At 47.2% G+C, this 20,837-nt stretch overlaps 1 protein-coding gene across 1 annotated transcript; it reads left to right on the forward strand.

Moving 5' to 3' along the window:
* Nucleotides 1–2,124: 2,124 nt before the first annotated feature.
* On the forward strand, nucleotides 2,125–19,353 carry LOC137519471 (E3 ubiquitin/ISG15 ligase TRIM25-like). The gene is made up of 2 exons (XM_068238425.1): nucleotides 2,125–2,178; nucleotides 17,768–19,353. Exon 2 carries the CDS (start codon nucleotides 17,770–17,772, stop codon nucleotides 19,351–19,353), a length of 1,584 nt encoding a protein of 527 aa, XP_068094526.1. The 5' UTR covers nucleotides 2,125–2,178; nucleotides 17,768–17,769.
* Nucleotides 19,354–20,837: the final 1,484 nt, after the last annotated feature.

The following is a 20,837-nucleotide window of genomic DNA, read 5'->3' on the forward strand; positions in this document are numbered from 1 at the left end:
GGGATACAGTATATATTACACAGCTGTAGCCATGAGCAGTAGGAGAGGCAGGGATGGGGCAGCAGCAGGAGGACAAAGGTATACAGTATATATTACACAGCTGTAGCTATGAGCAGTAGGAGAGGCAGGGATGGGGCAGCAGCAGGAGGACACAGGGACACAGTATATATTACACAGCTGTAGCTATGAGCAGTAGGAGAGGCAGGGATGGGGAGCAGCAGGAGGACACAGGGATACAGTATATATTACACAGCTGTAGCTATGAGCAGTAGGAGAGGCAGGGATGGGGCAGCAGGAGGAGGACACAGGGATACAGTATATATTACACAGCTGTAGCCATGAGCAGTAGGAGAGGCAGGGATGGGGCAGCAGCAGGAGGACAAAGGTATACAGTATATATTACACAGCTGTAGCTATGAGCAGTAGGAGAGGCAGGGATGGGGCAGCAGCAGGAGGACAGAGGGACACAGTATATATTACACAGCTGTAGCTATGAGCAGTAGGAGAGGCAGGGATGGGGAGCAGCAGGAGGACACAGGGATACAGTATATATTACACAGCTGTAGCCATGAGCAGTAGGAGAGGCAGGGATGGGGCAGCAGGAGGAGGACACAGGGATACAGTATATATTACACAGCTGTAGCCATGAGCAGTAGGAGAGGCAGGGATGGGGCAGCAGCAGGAGGAGGACACAGGGATACAGTATATATTACACAGCTGTAGCTATGAGCAGTAGGAGAGGCAGGGATGGGGCAGCAGCAGCAGGAGGACACAGGGATACAGTATATATTACACAGCTGTAGCCATGAGCAGTAGGAGAGGCAGGGATGAGGCAGCAGCAGGAGGACACAGGGACACAGTATATATTACACAGCTGTAGCTATGAGCAGTAGGAGAGGCAGGGATGGGGCAGCAGCAGGAGGACACAGGGATTTGTCTCCACACCAGGAGCAGTTCCCATGATCACAGAGGAGATCCATCCAGCAGTAATGCAGACATCACTAGCAGATCATCCTCTCATTCTGCCACAGGATCCTCCTCCTGGGTAGATCGGCCATCGACAAGCGCTGTCTGGCATGACGTCACAGGGGTCATTTGCATGCCGCGCAGCTGTCACTAGAGAACAAGCTGCCTGCTCTGATCTAATCAGCAGCGGCGGCCATGTTCCCGTAGTCCAACACTGCCTTCCTAGCTATAGAGAGGAGACCACGCCCCTCCGCAGTAAGGACACGCCTATAGCCCAGTCATGTGACCAGGCCCCTCCTCCCGCGGGATATTTGAACTTGATGCTCGGTGTTGCTGTGTGTAGTAGAGATGGGAAGTTCGGATCTTTTCAATGATCCGGATGATTCGAATCGGATCATTGAAAAGATCCGGATCTTTGATCCGAATCTCGGATCATTTTACTACCGAAGCATTCGGGGTGAGATGACTAGCAGGACAGGTCTTTCCCTGCTGTGGACAGGAGAAGGGGAGGGGGGTGGACACACAGAGAGAAGGGGAGAAGATGGACAGAGGGCAGGGAGTGGACAGAGAAGGGAGGAGGGAGGAGCAGAGAGCAGAAATGTTTGTGCACACAATACCCACATGCTGCAATCATATGCTTTACATGTATTTATTTCACCTATATGCTCATCTGTGTACTTTCCATGCAAACCTCACACAGTGAAGGAAAGCATTCCCAGAAGATAAGTGCAGCTGTTTAGTGCCGAGTGCAGGAGGATCATTTTGCCCTGCAATCACAGTGCCTGCAAAGTTACTGAGCTGTGCTGAGCCAAAAGCTTCAAATGTGATCACTGTGCAGCACTACAGAACAGACAGCCTATAATGGGCAGCACGTTATAGCCAGTATGTGTGCTCTACACATATCTGGCAGTGGCACCCATGTCCCCTCTCTCATCTACCTGTCTCCCTGCAAGGCTGCCTCCCCTCCAACAGAGCGATCTATCTCAGCTCTGCTTCCAGCCAGGAGCCCGCTGCCCGCTGAGAGGGGCGTGTCGCTCCTGGCCCCGCCCCTTTTGCGATCCGAATCGTTCATTTTGATGATTCGGATGATCGACTCATTAAATAGATTCGGATCAAAGATCCGAATCGTTCATGATCCGGACAACACTAGTGTGTAGCACGTGTTCTGGAGGAGAGGCCAGTGCTGGGAGCAGCCAGAGACCATCACCCTGAGTAAGTGCTGGGAGGGGAGACATCTGTGCATTGTGTGTGTACAGAGCTGTGTGTGCTGCATGGCGTGTGTATACAGTCTACTGTGTGTGCTGCATGGTGTGTGCGTGCGCTGTGCTGTGCTGCATGGTGTGTGTGCTGTGCTGCATGGTGTGTGTGTGCGCGTGCGTGCGCTGCGCTGCATGGTGTGTGTGTGTGTGTGTGTGTGTGTGTGTGTGTGTGTGTGTGTGTGTGTGTGTGTGTGTTCGTGCGCTGTGCTGCGCTGCATGGTGTGTGTGCTGTGCTGCTTGGTGTGTGTATACAGTGGTGTGTGTGTGTGTGTGTGTGTGTGTGTGTGTGTGTGTGTGTGTATACTGTGGTGTGTGTGCCTCTGGTGCTGCATTGTGTGTGTGTGTGTGTGTGTGTGTGTGTGTGTGTATACTGTGGTGTGTGTGCCTCTGGTGCTGCATTGTGTGTGTGTGTGTGTGTGTGTGTGTGTGTGTGTGTGTGTGTGTGTACACAGTGCTGTTTGTGCCTCTGGTGCTGCATTTTGTGTGTGTGTGTGTGTGTGTGTACACAGTGCTGTTTGTGCCTCTGGTGCTGCATTGTGTGTGTGTGTACACAGTGCTGTTTGTGCCTCTGGTGCTGCATTGTGTGTGTGTGTGTGTATACACAGTGCTGTTTGTGCCTCTGGTGCTGCATTGTGTGTGTGTGTACACAGTGCTGTTTGTGCCTCTGGTGCTGCATTTTGTGTGTGTGTGTGTGTGTGTGTACACAGTGCTGTTTGTGCCTCTGGTGCTGCATTGTGTGTGTGTGTACACAGTGCTGTTTGTGCCTCTGGTGCTGCATTGTGTGTGTGTGTGTACACAGTGCTGTTTGTGCCTCTGGTGCTGCATTTTGTGTGTGTGTGTGTGTGTGTGTGTGTGTGTGTACACAGTGCTGTTTGTGCCTCTGGTGCTGCATTTTGTGTGTGTGTGTGTGTGTGTGTACACAATGCTGTTTGTGCCTCTGGTGCTGCATTTTGTGTGTGTGTGTGTGTGTGTGTACACAATGCTGTTTGTGCCTCTGGTGCTGCATTTTGTGTGTGTGTGTGTGTGTACACAATGCTGTTTGTGCCTCTGGTGCTGCATTTTGTGTGTGTGTGTGTGTGTGTGTGTATACAGTGCTGTTTGTGCCTCTGGTGCTGCATTGTGTGTGTGTGTACACAGTGCTGTTTGTGCCTCTGGTGCTGCATCGTGTGTGTGTGTGTGTGTGTGTACACAATGCTGTTTGTGCCTCTGGTGCTGCATTTTGTGTGTGTGTGTGTGTGTACACAGTGCTGTTTGTGCCTCCTGGTGCTGCAGTGTGTGTGTGTGTGTGTGTGTGTACACAATGCTGTTTGTGCCTCTGGTGCTGCTGTGTGTGTGTGTGTGTGTGTGTGTGTGTGTGCGCTGCATTGTGTGTATGTGTGCTGCATTTTGTGCGTGTGTGTGTGTGACTCAGGGCTCTGGAGTTGGTACAAAAATCATCCCACTCCTCAGTTTATGAAACCTCAGACTCCAAGTGCCCAAAATTGCTCTGACTCCACAGTGTGTGTGTGTGTGTGTGTGTGTGTGTACACAGCCCTGGTGTGTGCTGCATTTTGTGTGTGTACAGCCCTGGTGTGTGCTTCTAGTGCTGCATTGTGTGTGTGCTTCTAGTGCTGCATTGTGTGTGTGTGCTTGTAGTGTTAAATTTTGTGTATAGGTGGAATTTTTGGCTTATAAATCTTGAAAGTAAACCTGCAGCGGGATTTAGAAATAAACTTTGATACCTTTTTAGAACAGGGAAGCTCTCCCCTCTATCCCTGATGCCACTGATCCACCACTGGAACCCTCTAAGCATATCCAACAGTGCTTGCTGGATATGCTTGTGGCTGCATGCCTGTCTGTGTGCGGTTGTGACCAGGGCTATGGAGTCGGTACAAAAATCCACCGACTCCTCAGTTTAGGATTCCCTCGACTCCTCTAATTTGCATATTACAATCTTGTTGATTGAAAGTATGTAACATAAAATTCGTCTCTTAACTGCCAACTCTTAGGAATTTTAAAAGACAACTGAAGTGAGAAGGATATGGAGACTGCCATATTTATTCCCTTTAGTCATAGACTAAAACTAGTCCTTGGTAAGAGTACTTGTAAAAAGTACAGACCGGAACATCTATCAGGCCCTAGGCAATGTAACTGTGGATACATGTAAGAGTGATGTGCAGGTACTCTGCAGGGGAATGAGGAGATTCTTCCTCTATTACACATTCTTCATGCACAATCTGAACCAGGTTTATGGGCGATAGACAACACCTCTGTGTTCAATGTGCACAACATTCTCAGTGGATTCCCTTCAGCTCTGTGGAGAGTGCATATGTAGAGTATAGTATAGTACTATACTATACTATAGTATAGTATACTATAGTATAGTACTACTGTGTAACAAAGTAAACCTGAGGCAGATGAAATTAAAGTTTTATACATACCTGGGGCTTCCTCCAGCCCCCTTCAGGCTAGTCAGTCCCTCGCTGTCCTCCTCCGCCACCTGGATCTTCTGCTATGAGTCCAGGTACTTGAGCCAGTCTGGCGTAGTGCGCATGCACACACTCCTCCACTGGGAGTGTACTACACCTGCGCAGCACTATTGCACAGGTGCAGAATGCTCCTGGCTGTAGGAGCGGCACGTGGCTGGACTGCGCTGACTGGCTGAATTACCAGGACTCATAGCAGAAGATCCAGGTGGTGGAGGTGGACAGCGAGGGACTGATTAGCCTGAAGGGGGCTGGATCAAGCGCCAAGTATGTATAAAACTTTTCTTTTCATCTTTCTCAGGTACTATTTAATTCGTAGTCACCAAACCAAATTTTAACAACATATCAAATTATTTGATTTCATGAGCAAAGCGAGTGTGTACATTTGCATAAATCAGAATCAACGCACAATTATTTCTCACTGACCATCTCTATTAGTGACACGGCTACACATCAGGCTTTATTCTTACAGCATAGATGTTCTTTAGTATATATAAGAGATTCCTGTGTACACATCATATATACAGTCACAATTAGATGTGTATATCTGACTTTAAAAATACGGGGACTGCTTTATTGAAGCAGCACAAGTAACTAATTTTGATTGGTTTATTTCATTTTTGTGGACTAAGCACAGCTATTACTTTATGTATAAATTATTTATGATGACTATTCTCTGAGAAATAGAACATTTTATCATATTTTCTATTTTAATTACAGTTTAAATTCATTAGGAGTCAGAGTCGGTGCATTTTTTCCCGACTCCAGGCACCCAAAATTGCCCCGACTCCACAGCCCTGGTTGTGACACAAGGGAGGATCAAATTACAACTTGAGATTAGATGCAAATGAAAGGGAGTTAAACAGACTAAACTCTAAATACAGTACATTCAGGGTGCATTTCTCTTTTTTTTTTTTTTTTTTTTTTTCTGTCCTGTGCAAGAGTTCAGGTCCACTTTAAAGTGGATCTGAGATAAACTTTTACTCATTGCATAATTGTGTTCCTTTCATATAGTTTATAGGGCATTCCTCAAGCCAAATACTTTTGTTTTGTTTTAATACTCTAATTCCCTATAAACTAAACAAGCCTCGCCCACAGCTTTTTTCACAGTGCCTTGACACTGTAGCAAGGGCTTATGGGAGCTCAGTCTGGACAGGCGGAGGAAGAGGTTACTAGCCAGAGATTTCAGAGGCAGAGGGGAGGAAGAGAGGGGACTGAATGTACACACAGGCAAGCTGATAGCATCTCCAGCCCTCAGCCTGTGACAAACAGAACATGGCTGCCCTCATTGTATCACAGGAATAAATAATCATAAACTGTTGAAGCAGTTTGCAGCTAGATTTGCTGTGTAAACTCTCTAAACTTTAGATAAGAAAGATAGATATATATAGACAAGTTACTTGTTATAGTTAGTTTTTCATCTCTGATCCACTTTAAAGAGAACCAGAGAGGATCAAAAAAAGGTTTTATACATACCTGGGGCTTCCTCCAGCCCCATACGCATGGATCGCCCCATACGCACGGATCGCTCCCACGCCGCCGTCCTCTGCTGCCTGGATCCGCCGGTACCGGGTCCCGTCATTGCCGCGAGTTGGCCGGCGGACGCGGCCGATTCTCCGCATCACACGGAGCTACCTCTATACAAGTACGCATGAGGCTGCCTACTGCGCAGCCGCATGCGTACGGGTATGGAGGGAGCCCCTGTGATGCGGACAATTGGCCGCGTCCGCCGGAAGTGACGGGCCCGGTACCGGCGGTTCCAGGAAGCGGAGGATGGCGGCGTGAGAGCGTTCCAGGCTTATGGGGCTGGAAGAAGCCCCAGGTATGTATAAAAGCTCTTTCTATTTCCAGGCTCCATTCCTCTCTGGTTCCCTTTAAGTCTCTGTTTGAAAGTGCAGCCCAGAATAAGCGGACGGAGGCGGGATGATGATGCTGATTGGGAGGTGGATGCCTCAATGACAAGGCTCAGAGCAGGGTGGGCGGGGCTGAGCAATGCCGGGAAGCCATAGAGTGACAGCGACACAAGATGTGAGAGGAATAGCGTATAGAAAACCCTTATTTGGGTTGACACCAACAAATTGTGTTCCAAGTTTGGGGAGTGTAGCTTCAAAACTGTACAAGTGGCAGCGATTTTGAAAAATTTCACTGTCAAAGGCAATGACGAAAAAGGGATCTTCAGTAGGCCTGAACGATTTATCGTTTTCAGACCGAAATCGCGATCACGGAAGCAACGATTCCGTGATCGTCAAAGCAGCGATTTCTGACTATATCCCTCCCGCTGTGCAGTTCAGCCACACAGTCCATTTCCTGCTTGCCGTAGTAGCGGCTCTCACCATCTCTTTCATTCTGCGCAGTGCCGCCTCCTTCTTCTATGTCATAAATCCACCCTCTCACTTTCTCTGTCCGCCTAGCGCGTCATCAGCTGGGCGGGCTGGCAGACTCCGCCCACAGGCTCTCGCTTTCTCTCCCTCTCGGGCAGCAGGACTGTCAGTCAAGAAGAGTTTGGCCAGGCAGTGACAGTGAGTACACCGTCCAGGCTAAGATTTATCACAGCTCTGCCTCCTCTGCAAATCGTGTGTGTGTGTGTGCGTGCGTGCGTGCGCGTGTGTGTGTGTGTGTGTGCGTGTGTGTGTGTGTGCGCTGGACTGTGATATTATTCATAAGCCAAATTATGGTTCCACTCCTGCAGGCTTGATAACTGGCCAAAGCCTGCCCTGCGGACTATCACTGAGCTAAGGAAAGGACTCAAAATTGCTGGCGCCGCTCACAAAAACTTATTCTTGTGGCCGGGACAGTGCACAAAATCGTGATTTAAATCGAAATCGCAATTTATGACAGAAATCGTGCAATTCAATCTTTTCCTAAAATTGTTCAGGCCTAGTCCTCAGTGGTCCGCGGCAGGGGCGCAGAGGGTGGGACTGCTTATTAAAGCACAAGCAATGTAGTACGCTATGAGGCGAATAAGTGTGGAAAGTTTGGTGCGTGTAACCCCAAAAGTGTAGGGTATAGAAAATGGGGGCCAAGAAGAGTAATAAGATGGAATAAGCTGAATTTATAGAAGAATAATATGTTGCCTTAGTTTCAAGCCAACATAATTACTAGGAAATAATTTCCTAACACTTTGGGCTGGTTCACACTGCAAGAGCTTTTTAATTGTGCGCTAAACCACAAACGACCAGGCGCCGCCTATCGGAGTTAGCTGGTCGTTATGTGGTTAATACAGTTTCCCAACCCTATTCTCAAGGCCCGCCAACAGTACATGTTTTGCAGGAAACCACAAGCATGCACAGGTGAGGTAATTAGTGTCTCAGCAGCGCTGATTATCTACCTCTGTGGATTTCCACAAAACATGCACTTGGTGGGCCTTTAGGACAGGGTTGGGGAACACCGCTTTAGTACATGTACAGCAGTAGCTAGAAATAATTATAGGGGAGCAAGTCCTGCCCTTGCGAGCTTACAATCTAAACAGAGGTGTTAAAATCAATGGTGTAGGGTGGCAACTATGCTGTCCCGTTTCCTGATTTCCACATCTAGGGATGACTTCTTTGAGACTGATTTGTATAAAAAGGATAACTGCTTTCTTTTAGCCAGTAGTTGCCACCCTACGTCATTTCCACCCCATTCCTTTAGATTGTAAGCTCGCAAGGGCAGGGCTCTCACCCTTTTGTGTCATGGAATGTTATTAATTCAATTGCTTGCACACTGTTAGACATTTATACATTTTAGTCATCATGTTAAATCAAGTTGTAATCAGCAGTGCTGTATCTTGTATCAGTGTTCATACTTGATGTATATCATTGTCTGTATCATTATGTATCCCTTGTTTGTTTTCTTACATTGTACAGCGCCACGGAATATGTTGGCGCTTTATAAATAAATAATAATAATAATAATAATTACCAAAGTCTATAAGATCAGGAAGAATGACCTCCTCTGAGGTGTATCAGAAGCAGGCGCATCTCCTCACTGAAGTTTTTGTTAGGAGAGGCTTTAGCAGAAAGAGATGAGACAAGATCGCAGCAGAAGTTGATGAGATGGACAGGGAAGCAATATTAGAATATAGATTTAAAAATCAGGACAATGATGATCTGAATTTTAGAACAACTCTTTGCAGAGAATCCTCTATATTCTATGAGATGGTCTTGAAATTCTGGCTGGTGATTGAGATTGATCCCCAGCTTGCTCCTATCTGCAGGACTCCACCCAGATTTGTCTATAGGAGGGGTAAGTCCCTCGGAGATCACTTGGGCCTCCTTTTTCATGGACAGTTGAACTCTGTGCGCAGGAACCAGTTATCAAGCAGCAGTGAGCAGTTATCAGGCATCAGCAGGCAATTGTGAGAGTTTGAGAGGCATTTCACTGCCTATCAAGTCCGTGGAAAAGAGGCCTAAGTAAGGGCAGATACAGGCAGATCTAGGGGGATAACACAGGTTTTTAGGCCCACCTAAGGTTGACACATTGCCATGCCATCATTGGAGTAGCATCATTAAGGGCTCGGAGGTTCAACACCCATGCACGGTATCCCCGATTCCCCTAACAGATTTTGCCACGTGTGACCCCAAAGGGGTTGTATATTTTATTAAGTGCCCCTGTGGTTTGGCCTATGTGGGCCAGACCACGAGGGAGGTAAAAACGAGGCTAAATGAACATAAGAGTAACATACAGCAACCTAAGAAGAAGTATAAAGATGGGGATACAGAAACCAACAGGGATTCTCCTTTGGCTCAACCTTTTGTGGAGTTTAACTTCTAACACCATTTTAGCCAACTGAGGTGGCAGGTCCTTGAAGTGGTACAGGTTCAGGAGGGCAGGTCCTATAGAAATACCCTATTACAATATAAAGCTGTTCTTTACCCTCGTAAGGGTTAATAATGATGTAACCGCGTTCCCGAACCCCAATTACTTGGGTGTGGTGTTAATGAATGTCTATATATGTTGTATTGTTTCATCAGAAGTCTGAGCACTTGACAAAGGGCGATGGGCCTGAAATGTTGTGCTGGTTATTGTATGTTGTATATATTACGGCCAGAACCCGAAGTCTGGCCATTTTGGTTTCTGGCCGGCCAAAATCGCAGTGGTAGCACTAGCACCGCCACTTCGCAACGTTAGAAAAAAATTAATTGCTCTGGCTCCTGTCCCGCCCCTCCTCTCACCACTGGCCATGTTACAGCGCCCAGTGTTAGAAATGAAATTCATTCCAGCTCCTCACCCTGCCATAGTCATGCGGCTCTAGCTCCTCCCTGCCCCGCCTCTCACCACTGGCAGCTGGTATTCCTGTATCTTCCCCACTACCGTTCGTCACTGCAGGGAAGTACCACAAGTGCTTGCCTGTGGTGACTAACGACTCGGGTGTGCGTGGGGAGATAGAGGGTGACTAGGGCATAGCGGCTGCTGGAGGTTATAGGAATGGGCAGGGGGAGGAGCCGGAGCAGTCAAGGTGATCAAGGAGCTGGATTGCCGCTGGCTGTGTGACAGACTAGTGAGAGGGGGGAGGAGCAGGAATAAATTTCATTTCTAACACTGGCCACTGCAACACGGCCACTTCGCATTCTGGCCGACCAGAACCCGAAGTGGCCAGACGAATGGTTCTGGCCGTAACCTGTACACCGCATTTGATGAAATAAAGTAGTCGGCTATACAGTACAGACCAAAAGTTTGGACACACCTTCTCATTCAGAGTTTTCTTTATTTTCATGACTATGAACATTGTAGATTCACACTGAAGGCATCCAAACTATGAATTAACACGTGAATGTATAGTACATAACCAAAAAGTGTGAAACAACTGAAAATGTCATATTCTAGGTTCTTCAAAGTAGCCACCTTTTTGCTTTGATTACTGCTTTGCACACTCTTGGCATTCTCTTCATGAGCTTCAAGAGGTAGTCACCTGAAATGGTCTTCCAACAGTCTTGAAGGATATCCCAGAGATGCTTAGCACTTGTTGGCCCTTTTGCCTTCACTCTTCTGTCCAGCTAGCCCCAAACCATCTCGATTGGGTTCAGGTCTAGTGACTGTGGAGGCCAGGTCATCTGGCGCAGCACCCCATCACTCTCCTTCCTGGTCAAATAGCCCTAACACAGCCTGGAGGTGTGTTTGGGGTCATTGTCCTGTTGAAAAATAAATGATGGTCCAACTAAACGCAAACCGGATGGAATAGCATGCCGCTGCAAGATGCTGTGGGAGCCATGCTGGTTCAGTATGCCTTCAATTTTGAATAAATCACCAACAGTGTCACCAGCAAAGCACTCCCACACCATCACACCCCCTCCTCCATGCTTCACGGTGGGAACCAGGCATGTAGAGACCATCCGTTCACCTTTTCTGCGTCGCACAAAGACACGGTGGTTGGAACCAAAAATCTCAAATTTGGACTCGTCAGACCAAAGCACAGATTTCCACTTGTCTAATGTCCATTCCTTGTGTTCTTTAGCCCAAACAAGTCTCTTCTGCTTGTTGCCTGTCCTCAACAGTGTTTTCCTAGCAGATATTCTACCATGAAGGCCTGATTCACACAGTCTCTTCTTAAGTTGTTCTAGAGATGTCTGCTGCTAGAACTCTGTGTGGCATTGACCTGGCCTCTAATCTGAGCTACTGTTAGCCTGCGATTTCTGAGGCTGGTGACTCGGATGAACTTATCCTCCGCAGCAGAGGTGACTCTTGGTCTTCCTTTCCTGGGCCGGTCCGCATGTGAGCCAGTTTCTTTGTAGCGTTTGATGGTTTTTGAGACTGCACTTGGGAACACTTTCAAAGTTTTCCCAATTTTTCGCACTGACTGACCTTCATTTCTTAACTACCCTGGCGTTCTGATTAAATCGCCAGGGTGGCTGCGGGAGGGTTTTTTTTAAATAAAAAAAAAACTATTTCATGCAGCCAACTGAAAGTTGGCTGCATGAAAGCCCACTAGAGGGCGCTCCGGAGGCGATCTTCCGATCGCCTCCGGCGCCCAGAATAAACAAGGAAGGCCGCAATGAGCGGCCTTCCTTGTTTTGCTTATATCGTCGCCATAGCGACGAGCGGAGTGACGTCATCGACGTCAGCCGACGTCCTGACGTCAGCCGCCTCCGATCCAGCCCTTAGCGCTGGCCGGAACTTTTTGTTCCGGCTGCGCAGGGCTCAGGCGGCTAGGGGGGCCCTCTTTCGCCGCTGCTCGCGGCGAATCGCCGCAGAGCGGCGGCGATCAGGCAGCACACGCGGCTGGCAAAGTGCCGGCTGCGTGTGCTGCACTTTATTTGATAAAAATCGGCCCAGCAGGGCCTGAGCGGCAGCCTCCGGCGGTGATGGACGAGCTGAGCTCGTCCAGACCGCTCAGGAGGTTAAAGTAATGAAGGCCATTCATTTTTCTTTACTTGGCTGCTTTTTTCTTGCCATAATACAAATTCTAACAGTCTATTCAGTAGGACTATCAGCCGTGTATCCACCTGACTTCTCCACAACGCAACTGATGGTCCCAACCCCATTTATAAGGCAAGAAATCCCACTTATTAAACCTGACAGGGCACACCTGTGAAGTGAAAACCATTTCAGGTGACTACCTCTTGAAGCTCATCAAGAGAATGCCAAGAGTGTGCAAAGCAGTAATCAAAGCAAAAGGTGGCTACTTTGAAGAACCTAGAATATGACCTATTTTCAGTTGTTGCACACGTTTTGGTTATGTACTATACTTCCACATGTGCTAATTCATAGTTTGGATGCCTTCAGTGTGAATCTACTGAAAGGCTTTGTTTTAATCTTGTGGTATTGCTGTTCAGTGTGTCCACACGGTGCACTTAAGCTGTTGCAGACAGGCGCAGTCAGTGCTTAGTGCTACAGTAGTTCACCCTTCTACGGGCTGATTTTCTTTTACTTTTGCTATATTGCAATTTTGTGTGTCCAGTGCACATGTTCACTGCTGGAGACAGGTCCACTAGTCCTCGTAGTGCACCGACCATAACTCAATAATCCTTCACCACTACTAATGGCATCTAGTATCCACTACTGCCCCGTGTATAAGGCCTAAATGCAGAATCTGTTTTTTTTTGTGTGACTTAACTGTCATTGAATTACCTTAGCCTGACCATAGGGGCTGGAAAACTACGATTGCCTGCACTCCCGTGAACGTGCGCACAAGCATGACAGCCACTACACACAAAGTATGAACAGGGCCTAACCCTTACACTACCTTATTGCCGTGTACGCACTCCGGATGTTTTAAAGCACTCCATTCCACAAATGTAAGAATGTACTGTGATTTCTGCCCTTTAGAGATTAAAACAGGACTCTACATCATTTTTGGTGGCACTTTTGCCATGGATCCCCCTCCGGCATGCCACAGTCCAGGTGTTAAGCCCTTTGAAACAACTCTTCCATCACTTTTGTGGCCAGAAATAGTCCCTATAGGTTTTAAAATTCACCTGCCCATTGAAGTCTATGGCGGTTCGCCCGTTCACGAACTTTGGCGGAAACTTTGTGTTCACGAAACGAAAATGTAATGTTTGCTACATCACTAATGCAGCTTTTCCTCCCTAGCGGTATGGACAGATATATCCGTCCATAAAAACATGCTGTGAACAGTATAAACGTGCATACACATCAATACTCTCCTGCACTGTATACTAGACCCTTGCTTGACACATTTTGGCAAGTTACAGGAATTTTTTTTTTTTTTTTTTTTTTTTAAAGTAAATGTTATCACTTTTTGCACAGAAATCCTGAGGAAATTGAATGCCAGGGAGGTTATATCATCTGTCTGATAGAAGGAGCTCAAGCAAGATGTTTCCAGTGTGTGTTGTCATTGATAATTGGTTAAAGTACAAGCGACACCCATGCTATCCTAGAAATAAACACATATTAAAGTAGATAAATACTACTTCTACTTAAATAACAGATGTATTGTGCTATCCACGTAATGATTCCTGTGAATTTTACAAAGGAAAAGCAGAAAATCCTATTCTAGGCAGTGGCCATTTTGCCAAGCTAATGCTGACATCATATCCTCCCTGACTCTTGTTTTCCCCCCTCCCTTCTCTTGCTCATTGTGTATTCATTAGCTGCCCTCCTCCCAGAGTCCTCAGACACTCCCATTGAGAGTAATCAGAGGGAGTTTCTGAAAAGCAGCAAGGCGGGGAAATAAATGGAAGAGGAGGAATATATTATAGATAAAAAGAACTCCCAGCATTCAACTCTTTGGCACTAGAGCCAGTGCTCCTAAAGAATGTCATAACGCCAAACCATAACAGCAGAAAAAAAAGTTACAAGTTTTGAATGCAGGATTAGCATCTTTATCACTTAACCAGCTGAGCGGTCTGGACGAGCTCAGCTCGTCCAACACCGCCAGCGGCTGCCGCTCAGGCCCTGCTGGGCCGATTTTAATGAAATAAAAAGCAGCACACGCAGCCGGGTGACTAGGATTAATATTCAGGAAAGTGGGTGGAGCATACAGCAGACAATCAAAATTCACCTTTTGATTTTCAAGGGGAATATTAACATTGCTGCCATTCATGCACTCTTAATGGCAGAGACCTAAAATCTGCTACAGTCAGTCACTGGGAGACTGGGGTTTAAATTCTTAACCACCTGAGCGGTCTGGACGAGCTCAGCTCGTCCAACACCGCCGGAGGTCGCCGCTCAGGCCCTGCTGGGCCGATTTTCATCAAATAAAAAGCCGCACACGCAGCCGGCACTTTGCCAGCCGCGTGTGCTGCCTGATCGCCGCCGCTCTGCGGCGATCCGCCGCGAGCAGCGGCGAAAGAGGGTCCCCCCAGCCGCCTGAGCCCAGCGTAGCCGGAACAAAAAGTTCCGGCCAGCGCTAAGGGCTGGATCGGAGGCGGCTGACGTCAGGACGTCGGCTGACGTCGATGACGTCACTCCGCTCGTCGCTATGGCGACGATATAAGCAAAACAAGGAAGGCCGCTCATTGCGGCCTTCCTTGTTTATTCTGGGCGCCGGAGGCGATCGGAAGATCGCCTCCGGAGCGCCCTCTAGTGGGCTTTCATGCAGCCAACTTTCAGTTGGCTGCATGAAATACCGTATTTTTCGGACTATAAGACGCTCCGGACTATAAGACGCACCCAGGTTTAGAAGGCAAAAACCAGGGAAAAAAAAAATACTAAGCCTAGGTGCATCCATGGTCCAGGAGTGTCTTATGGACCTTTACCCCCTCCCCAAGATGTCTCTAAATTACACTGCCTAACTTCACTAACCACTGCTGCCCCCACTAACTATACTACATTTCACAAATCCACTGATACCATCTTCTCCAGCTACACTACACTACACAACACAAACCCCTGCTCTCCCCCAAAACACTAGCTATGCTAACCACTACAATATAAATGAGATCTATCTCACCTATCCAGCCTGGGTGGCATCTGTTCCCTGCTTCAGTAATAAATCTGTCCCCGCAGCAATAGCCCGATGAGTTTTCCCCGCATCAGCAATGAGCCTGTCACCGCAGCGAGGAGGCAGCAGCTCAATACAAAGTTTTCCCGCATCAGAGTGTCCGTGGGAGGAGGCAGCCACTTGATACAAAGTTTCCAGCATCAGCCAGAATGTCCATCGGAGGAGGCAGCCACTGGATACAAAGTTTCCAGCATCAGCCAGAATGTCCGTGGGAGGAGGCAGCCACTGGATACAAAGTTTCCAGCATCAGCCAGAATGTCCGTGCAAGGAGGCAGCCACTGGATACAAAGTTTCCAGCATCAGCCAGAGTGTCCCCGCAGCGAGTCAGCAGCAGCCCGACCTAAAGTATTTCCTGAATCAGCGTGATCAGAGCAGTACAAAGACACCTTCAGCGGCTATATCGGCAGAGTCCTCTGAGGCTTCCATACTGTGTTGTTTACTGGCGCCCTCCAATCACCCGCAGTGCACGTGCGCGGGGTTATGGGCTGACACCAATAAACAACACAGTATGGAAGCCTCAGAGGACTCTGCCGATATAGCGGCTGAAGGTGTCTTTGTACTGCTCTGATCACGCTGATTCAGGAAGTACTTTAGGTCGGGCTACTGCTGACTCGCTGCGGGGACACTCTGGCTGATGCTGGAAACTTTGTATCGAGTGGCTGCCTCCTCGCACGGACATTCTGGCTGATGCGGGGGAACTTTGTATCGAGCGGCTGCCTCCTCCCTGCGGACACTCTGGCTGATGCGGGGAAACTTTGTATCCAGCTGCTGCCTCCTCACTTTGGACACTCTGGCTGATGCGGGGAAACTTCATAGCGGCTGCTGCTATCATCGGACACATGCGCCCCCATATAGGTAAAAGCTGCATTCGGACTATAAGACGCAGTGACTTTTTCACCCCACTTTTGGGGGAGAAAAAGTGCGTCTTATAGTCCGAAAAATACGGTAGTTTTTTTTTTATTTAAAAAAAACCCTCCCGCAGCCACCCTGGCGATTTAATCAGAACGCCTTAATAGACTCAGACCAGTTGCTGTTGAAATTTGATTTTTATGGTGACGATACTACTTTAAGATGCTTTCTGTAGAAATCAACCAGCAGCTTTTATGGAAGGTTAGCACTCCTTTGCTTTCTCAAAAAGTAGAGTCGTTGTTGTGATTTACCAATAACAGCTAAAGTTGACATGTCCTCTCTGCGATGGTGACTTCTAAAAGCTTAAAGCTGGAAATTCTCTCCCAGGGCTGGTGAGTAGGAGTCAGAGCAATTTTTGGGTACCTGGAGTTAGGAGTCGGGGGTTTCATAAACTGAGTAGTCGGATAATATTTGCAATGACTCCACAGCCTTGCTCTCTCCACAGCCTCTGCATTGATCATTTTCGGTATGGGATTGGTCTTTTTGGTGGTCCTAAAGTCCAGAATAACGTCGTGTAGTGTGTTGTGTGTATGTGTGTGTATGTATGTATTCACACCATGCAGTCAGGTTCATAGCTTCTTCCCTGTATGCAGCTTCCTTGTTGTCTTAAAAAAAAAAAACAGTGATAGTCGTATAATCTGCAAATTTAACAATTATGTTTTTGATTTATGGATAGGTTGACAATCGTGAGTGAAAGGCTTAACCTTTTCGGGACCGGCCGCCTACCCCCCCCCCCCCCTTAAGGACCAGGCATTTTGCGCGGGAGGGGGGTGCGCACGTTTGGTGGCGGGTCAGGCGGCCAGATCCCATCTGTGGCTGGCTGTATTTGTGTCCCCCCATGGTGGCCTGTGCCCCCCTCTTCTGCCAGCAGCCTCCACTCACCTTCCAGGCTCCAGCGATGAGCCGCACGGGACCCTCTTCTCCGGCCGGCATCTCCGGTCTGTCTGACGATCAGTTTCGGGTCGCGGCTTGATGACGTCATCAAGCCGGGACCTGGCGCTGACGTCAGACGGAGCGGAGATGCCGGCCAGAGCGGAGGGGGCGCCGATCGTCGCGGGAATGGCAGGGAGGTGAGTGGATCCTCTTCTTTTCCCCCCTACCGCCGCAGCTGTCAAACTGATCACTACGATTGGACGGCGATCGTAGTGATCGCGTGATCACTCGGGGGATATGTCGGCTGTCATATGACCGCTTAATCTCCCTCTCCCGGGTGCGCACGATCGCGTCGGGAGCGGAAACTGCGGGCCGGCGTAGATCCTATGCCGCATCAGGCTAGAACAGCCACAAGTGCGGCGTAGGATCTCATTCACTCGGCCCCAAAAAGGTTAAAGAGACCTAACGTGACAGCTTGAAAGCCATTTGTAAGAAAGTCCAATAACCAGTCATAAGCACTTAGAAAAGCAGTACTAGTGGGTCCCAGGCCTAACAAACAGTGGGTTTGGGCATTTCTAGGACTGAGGGCAGCATGGAGAGCTACACAGATGGCGTCATCAGTCGATCTATGTGTTCGTAGGCAATCTGGTATTGATCTAGGTTTTCGGGGATAGAGGCTTTGATGTGTGTTAGGATGTAGGTATGGGGGAGGTGTTAGTGTTACATGTTAGTTGTTTTACTAATCGTGATATAAGATAGCAGACTTTCGGACAGTAAATATTCTAACTGCAAAATCTGTGCCTATAACTGGTAATTCCTCACTCCAAATTAACTTGCACCTTTCTTAAATGTACGCTGTGGAACACCCTCTGCTTTTTGAGATTTTCACTCTTATTTCTCTCCTCTGCTGTCAGGAATGGCGTCTGCTGATCTGAGGAAGGAGCTGGACTGTTCCATCTGTCTGAGCATTTATACAGATCCTGTGACCCTGAGATGTGGACACAACTTCTGCCGGCTCTGTATAGATCAGGTGTTGGATACACAGGAGGGGGCTGGAGTTTATTCCTGTCCTGACTGCAGAGAAGAGTTTCAGGAACGGCCGGCACTGCAGAGGAACATAACATTGTGTAACATTGTGGAGAGTTTCCGCTCTGCTCAGCCAGATCAGGAAGAGACTGGAGTCTTCTGTACTTACTGCATTCACTCTCCTGTACCGGCTGTTATGTCCTGTCTAATGTGTGAAGCGTCTCTGTGTTACAATCACCTGAGAGTCCACAGCAAGTCACCAGAACATGTCTTGTGTGACCCCACCACTTCCCTGGAGAACAGGAAATGCTCCGTCCATAGAGAACTGTATAAATATTACTGCACTGTGGACTCGGCCTGTATCTGTGTGTCCTGCAGGCTGGATGGAGACCACCAGGGACACAAGGTGGAGATGCTGGATGAGGCCTTCAAGAAGATGAAACAGAAACTAAGAAATGATCTGCAGGAACTGATCACTAAGACAGAGGAGACTGAGAAAGAAGTCCAGAGCCTGCAGGAGAACAAAAGAAAAGTCCATGAAAAGTCATCTGGTGTAACAGAGAGAGTCACTGGCCTGTTTAGAGACCTCAGGCAACAGTTGGACGACCTGGAGAAGAGCGTCCTGAGAGAGGTCTCCAGGCAGGAGGAGCAGCTTTCTCTGGCATTAGCTGATTTAATTTGGCAGTTGGAAATAAAAAAGGCCGAGCTGTCCAGGAAGATTTGTCACATTGAGGAGCTGTGTAACATGACTGACCCACTGACTGTCTTACAGGAATCACACACAGGTGACTTGTGTGACACTGAGGAGGGGGATAAGGAGGACAGAGAGAGACATGATGGGTGGGATCTGGATGTGGCTCTTATCTCACACACATTACACATAGGGTTATCTGATATAATAGCCGGGGTAACTGGAGGCTGCATCATACAGGAAGCTACAGACATATTACTGGATATAAACACAGCTCATAATCATCTACAGATATCAGATGACGTGAAAATTGTATCCAGCTCAGATATCAGCCAGAATCGCCCACAAACACCAGAGAGATTTCAGAATCACATTCAGGTGATAAGCAGACAGAGTTTCTCCACAGGGCGACATTACTGGGAAGTGGATGTCAGTAAATCAGAGAGGTGGGGTGTAGGAATGTGTTACCCCAGTATAGACAGGATTGGAGGGCAGTCAGTTATTGGCAGTAATAACAAGTCCTGGTGTTTGTTCACATATAATAATCTGTATCTCTTACTACATGACAGTAAAGGTATCTGGTTACCTGACAGTGTCTCCAGTAATAGAGTCAGGATATATCTGGATTATGAGGCGGGGCGGCTGTCCTTTTATGATCTGTGTGTCCCGATCAGACACCTCCACACCTTCACTGCCACCTTCACTGAGCCCCTCCATGCTATATTACGGGTAGATAAAGGTTCTACAAAAATATATGCGGGAAGAGAAGAAACCAGGAAATGAGATAATATAATGTAGAGCAGCTTAAATTAACTTTTTAATTTATTGAAATTATTATTGCATTAAAATCTGTTTATATTACTGCATAACAACCAAATTAACAGGACATCTCCTAAAATGTGCTTTTTAAAGTGGACATTAACTCTTGCACAGGACAAAATGAAAACTGAGAGAAATGTACCCTGTATGTGTTTAGAGAATTTGGCCCATTTAATTCCCCTTTAATCACATTGTAATTACATCTCTCCCGTATGTTACATGACTGCCACGGCAGAGATGGCAGATAAGCTCATTTCAAAGCACAGGATGTTGACAATATGTCTGCTTCCATGAATCAGGGAGAAGAAACTGCAGATTTAGTTTAGGATTTGTATCAGCTGTAACAATTTTTTTGTTATTGTTGTTTTAAAATTAATTCTGCGTATCTTTTTAGAGCAGAGAGGATTTCTGAGTTTAGGTCCGCTTTAATGCTCTATATATAGAATAGAAGGGGATCTTGGTCCAGTTTATATTTCTGTCTGTGAGCCCACAGAGAGGATTTCTCATCACTTCCTGTCTCACAGACCTCACAGGAAGTCAGAGCAACTTCCCCAAAAGTGGGTGGAAATCCCACCTCAGACAGATGTCACTGGAACAAGTGTCCCCAGTGGTGATTGATCACCTGTTCCCATGACAACCATACATTTCTGGAATTCCCCTGACTTTTTAGTTCTGTTCCCCAGGAGTAACTCTGTGTAGCTAATTACTCTTGCGGCGTACATGACACTAAATTTGGTATATACTGTATATCCAGGTTATGGTTTTTGGAAAAATTAACTTTAAAATGTAGAAGGAAAAGACCCTTATTGATCTGGATTTGAAGTTATTGTAAAGCTCCCACGCATGTTTGTCATTGCATTTTAAACCTAGTACACTGTTGGATTGCAGCAGCTTTGGTCACATTAAAGCGGAATATAACCCTGCATTTCAACTTTGCTCTAAAACATTATTTACAGCATATTATATGCAACCAGCATTTTTTTTTTTTTTACTAGACCAGCATTGGAAGGGTTAAACACAGAGGTTTAAAGTTCCGATATGCAGAAGTTCAGATAGATACATTTAACTACATAGAATGTAACAAGTGATATATAGTTACACACTCTTTGGCTGTCTTCCAGCTCCTTCTCAGTCAGAGAGAGTGAGTCACATGCCACACTTAGATACATTTATGTAAACAAAATGTATCCATGTCAGCTTCGGATGCACCTGCAGTTCTGTCTAGGAACTTTAAAGCTCTGTGTAACCCTTCCAATGCTGGTCTAGTAAAAAAAAAAAATGCTGGTTGCATATAATATACTGTAAATAATGTTTTAGAGCAAAGTTGAAATGCAGGGTTATATTCCGCTTTAACTTTGCCATACATTAATCTATAAAGAGTCAGTTGGTGAAATTTAAGGTACATATTTTGCTAAAGGGCTGCAAAGAACCAGGCTGGGGGGGAGGGG

This window comes from Hyperolius riggenbachi, chromosome 5, assembly GCF_040937935.1.
Source record: "Hyperolius riggenbachi isolate aHypRig1 chromosome 5, aHypRig1.pri, whole genome shotgun sequence".
In the NCBI taxonomy this organism is placed as follows: Eukaryota; Metazoa; Chordata; class Amphibia; order Anura; family Hyperoliidae; genus Hyperolius; species Hyperolius riggenbachi.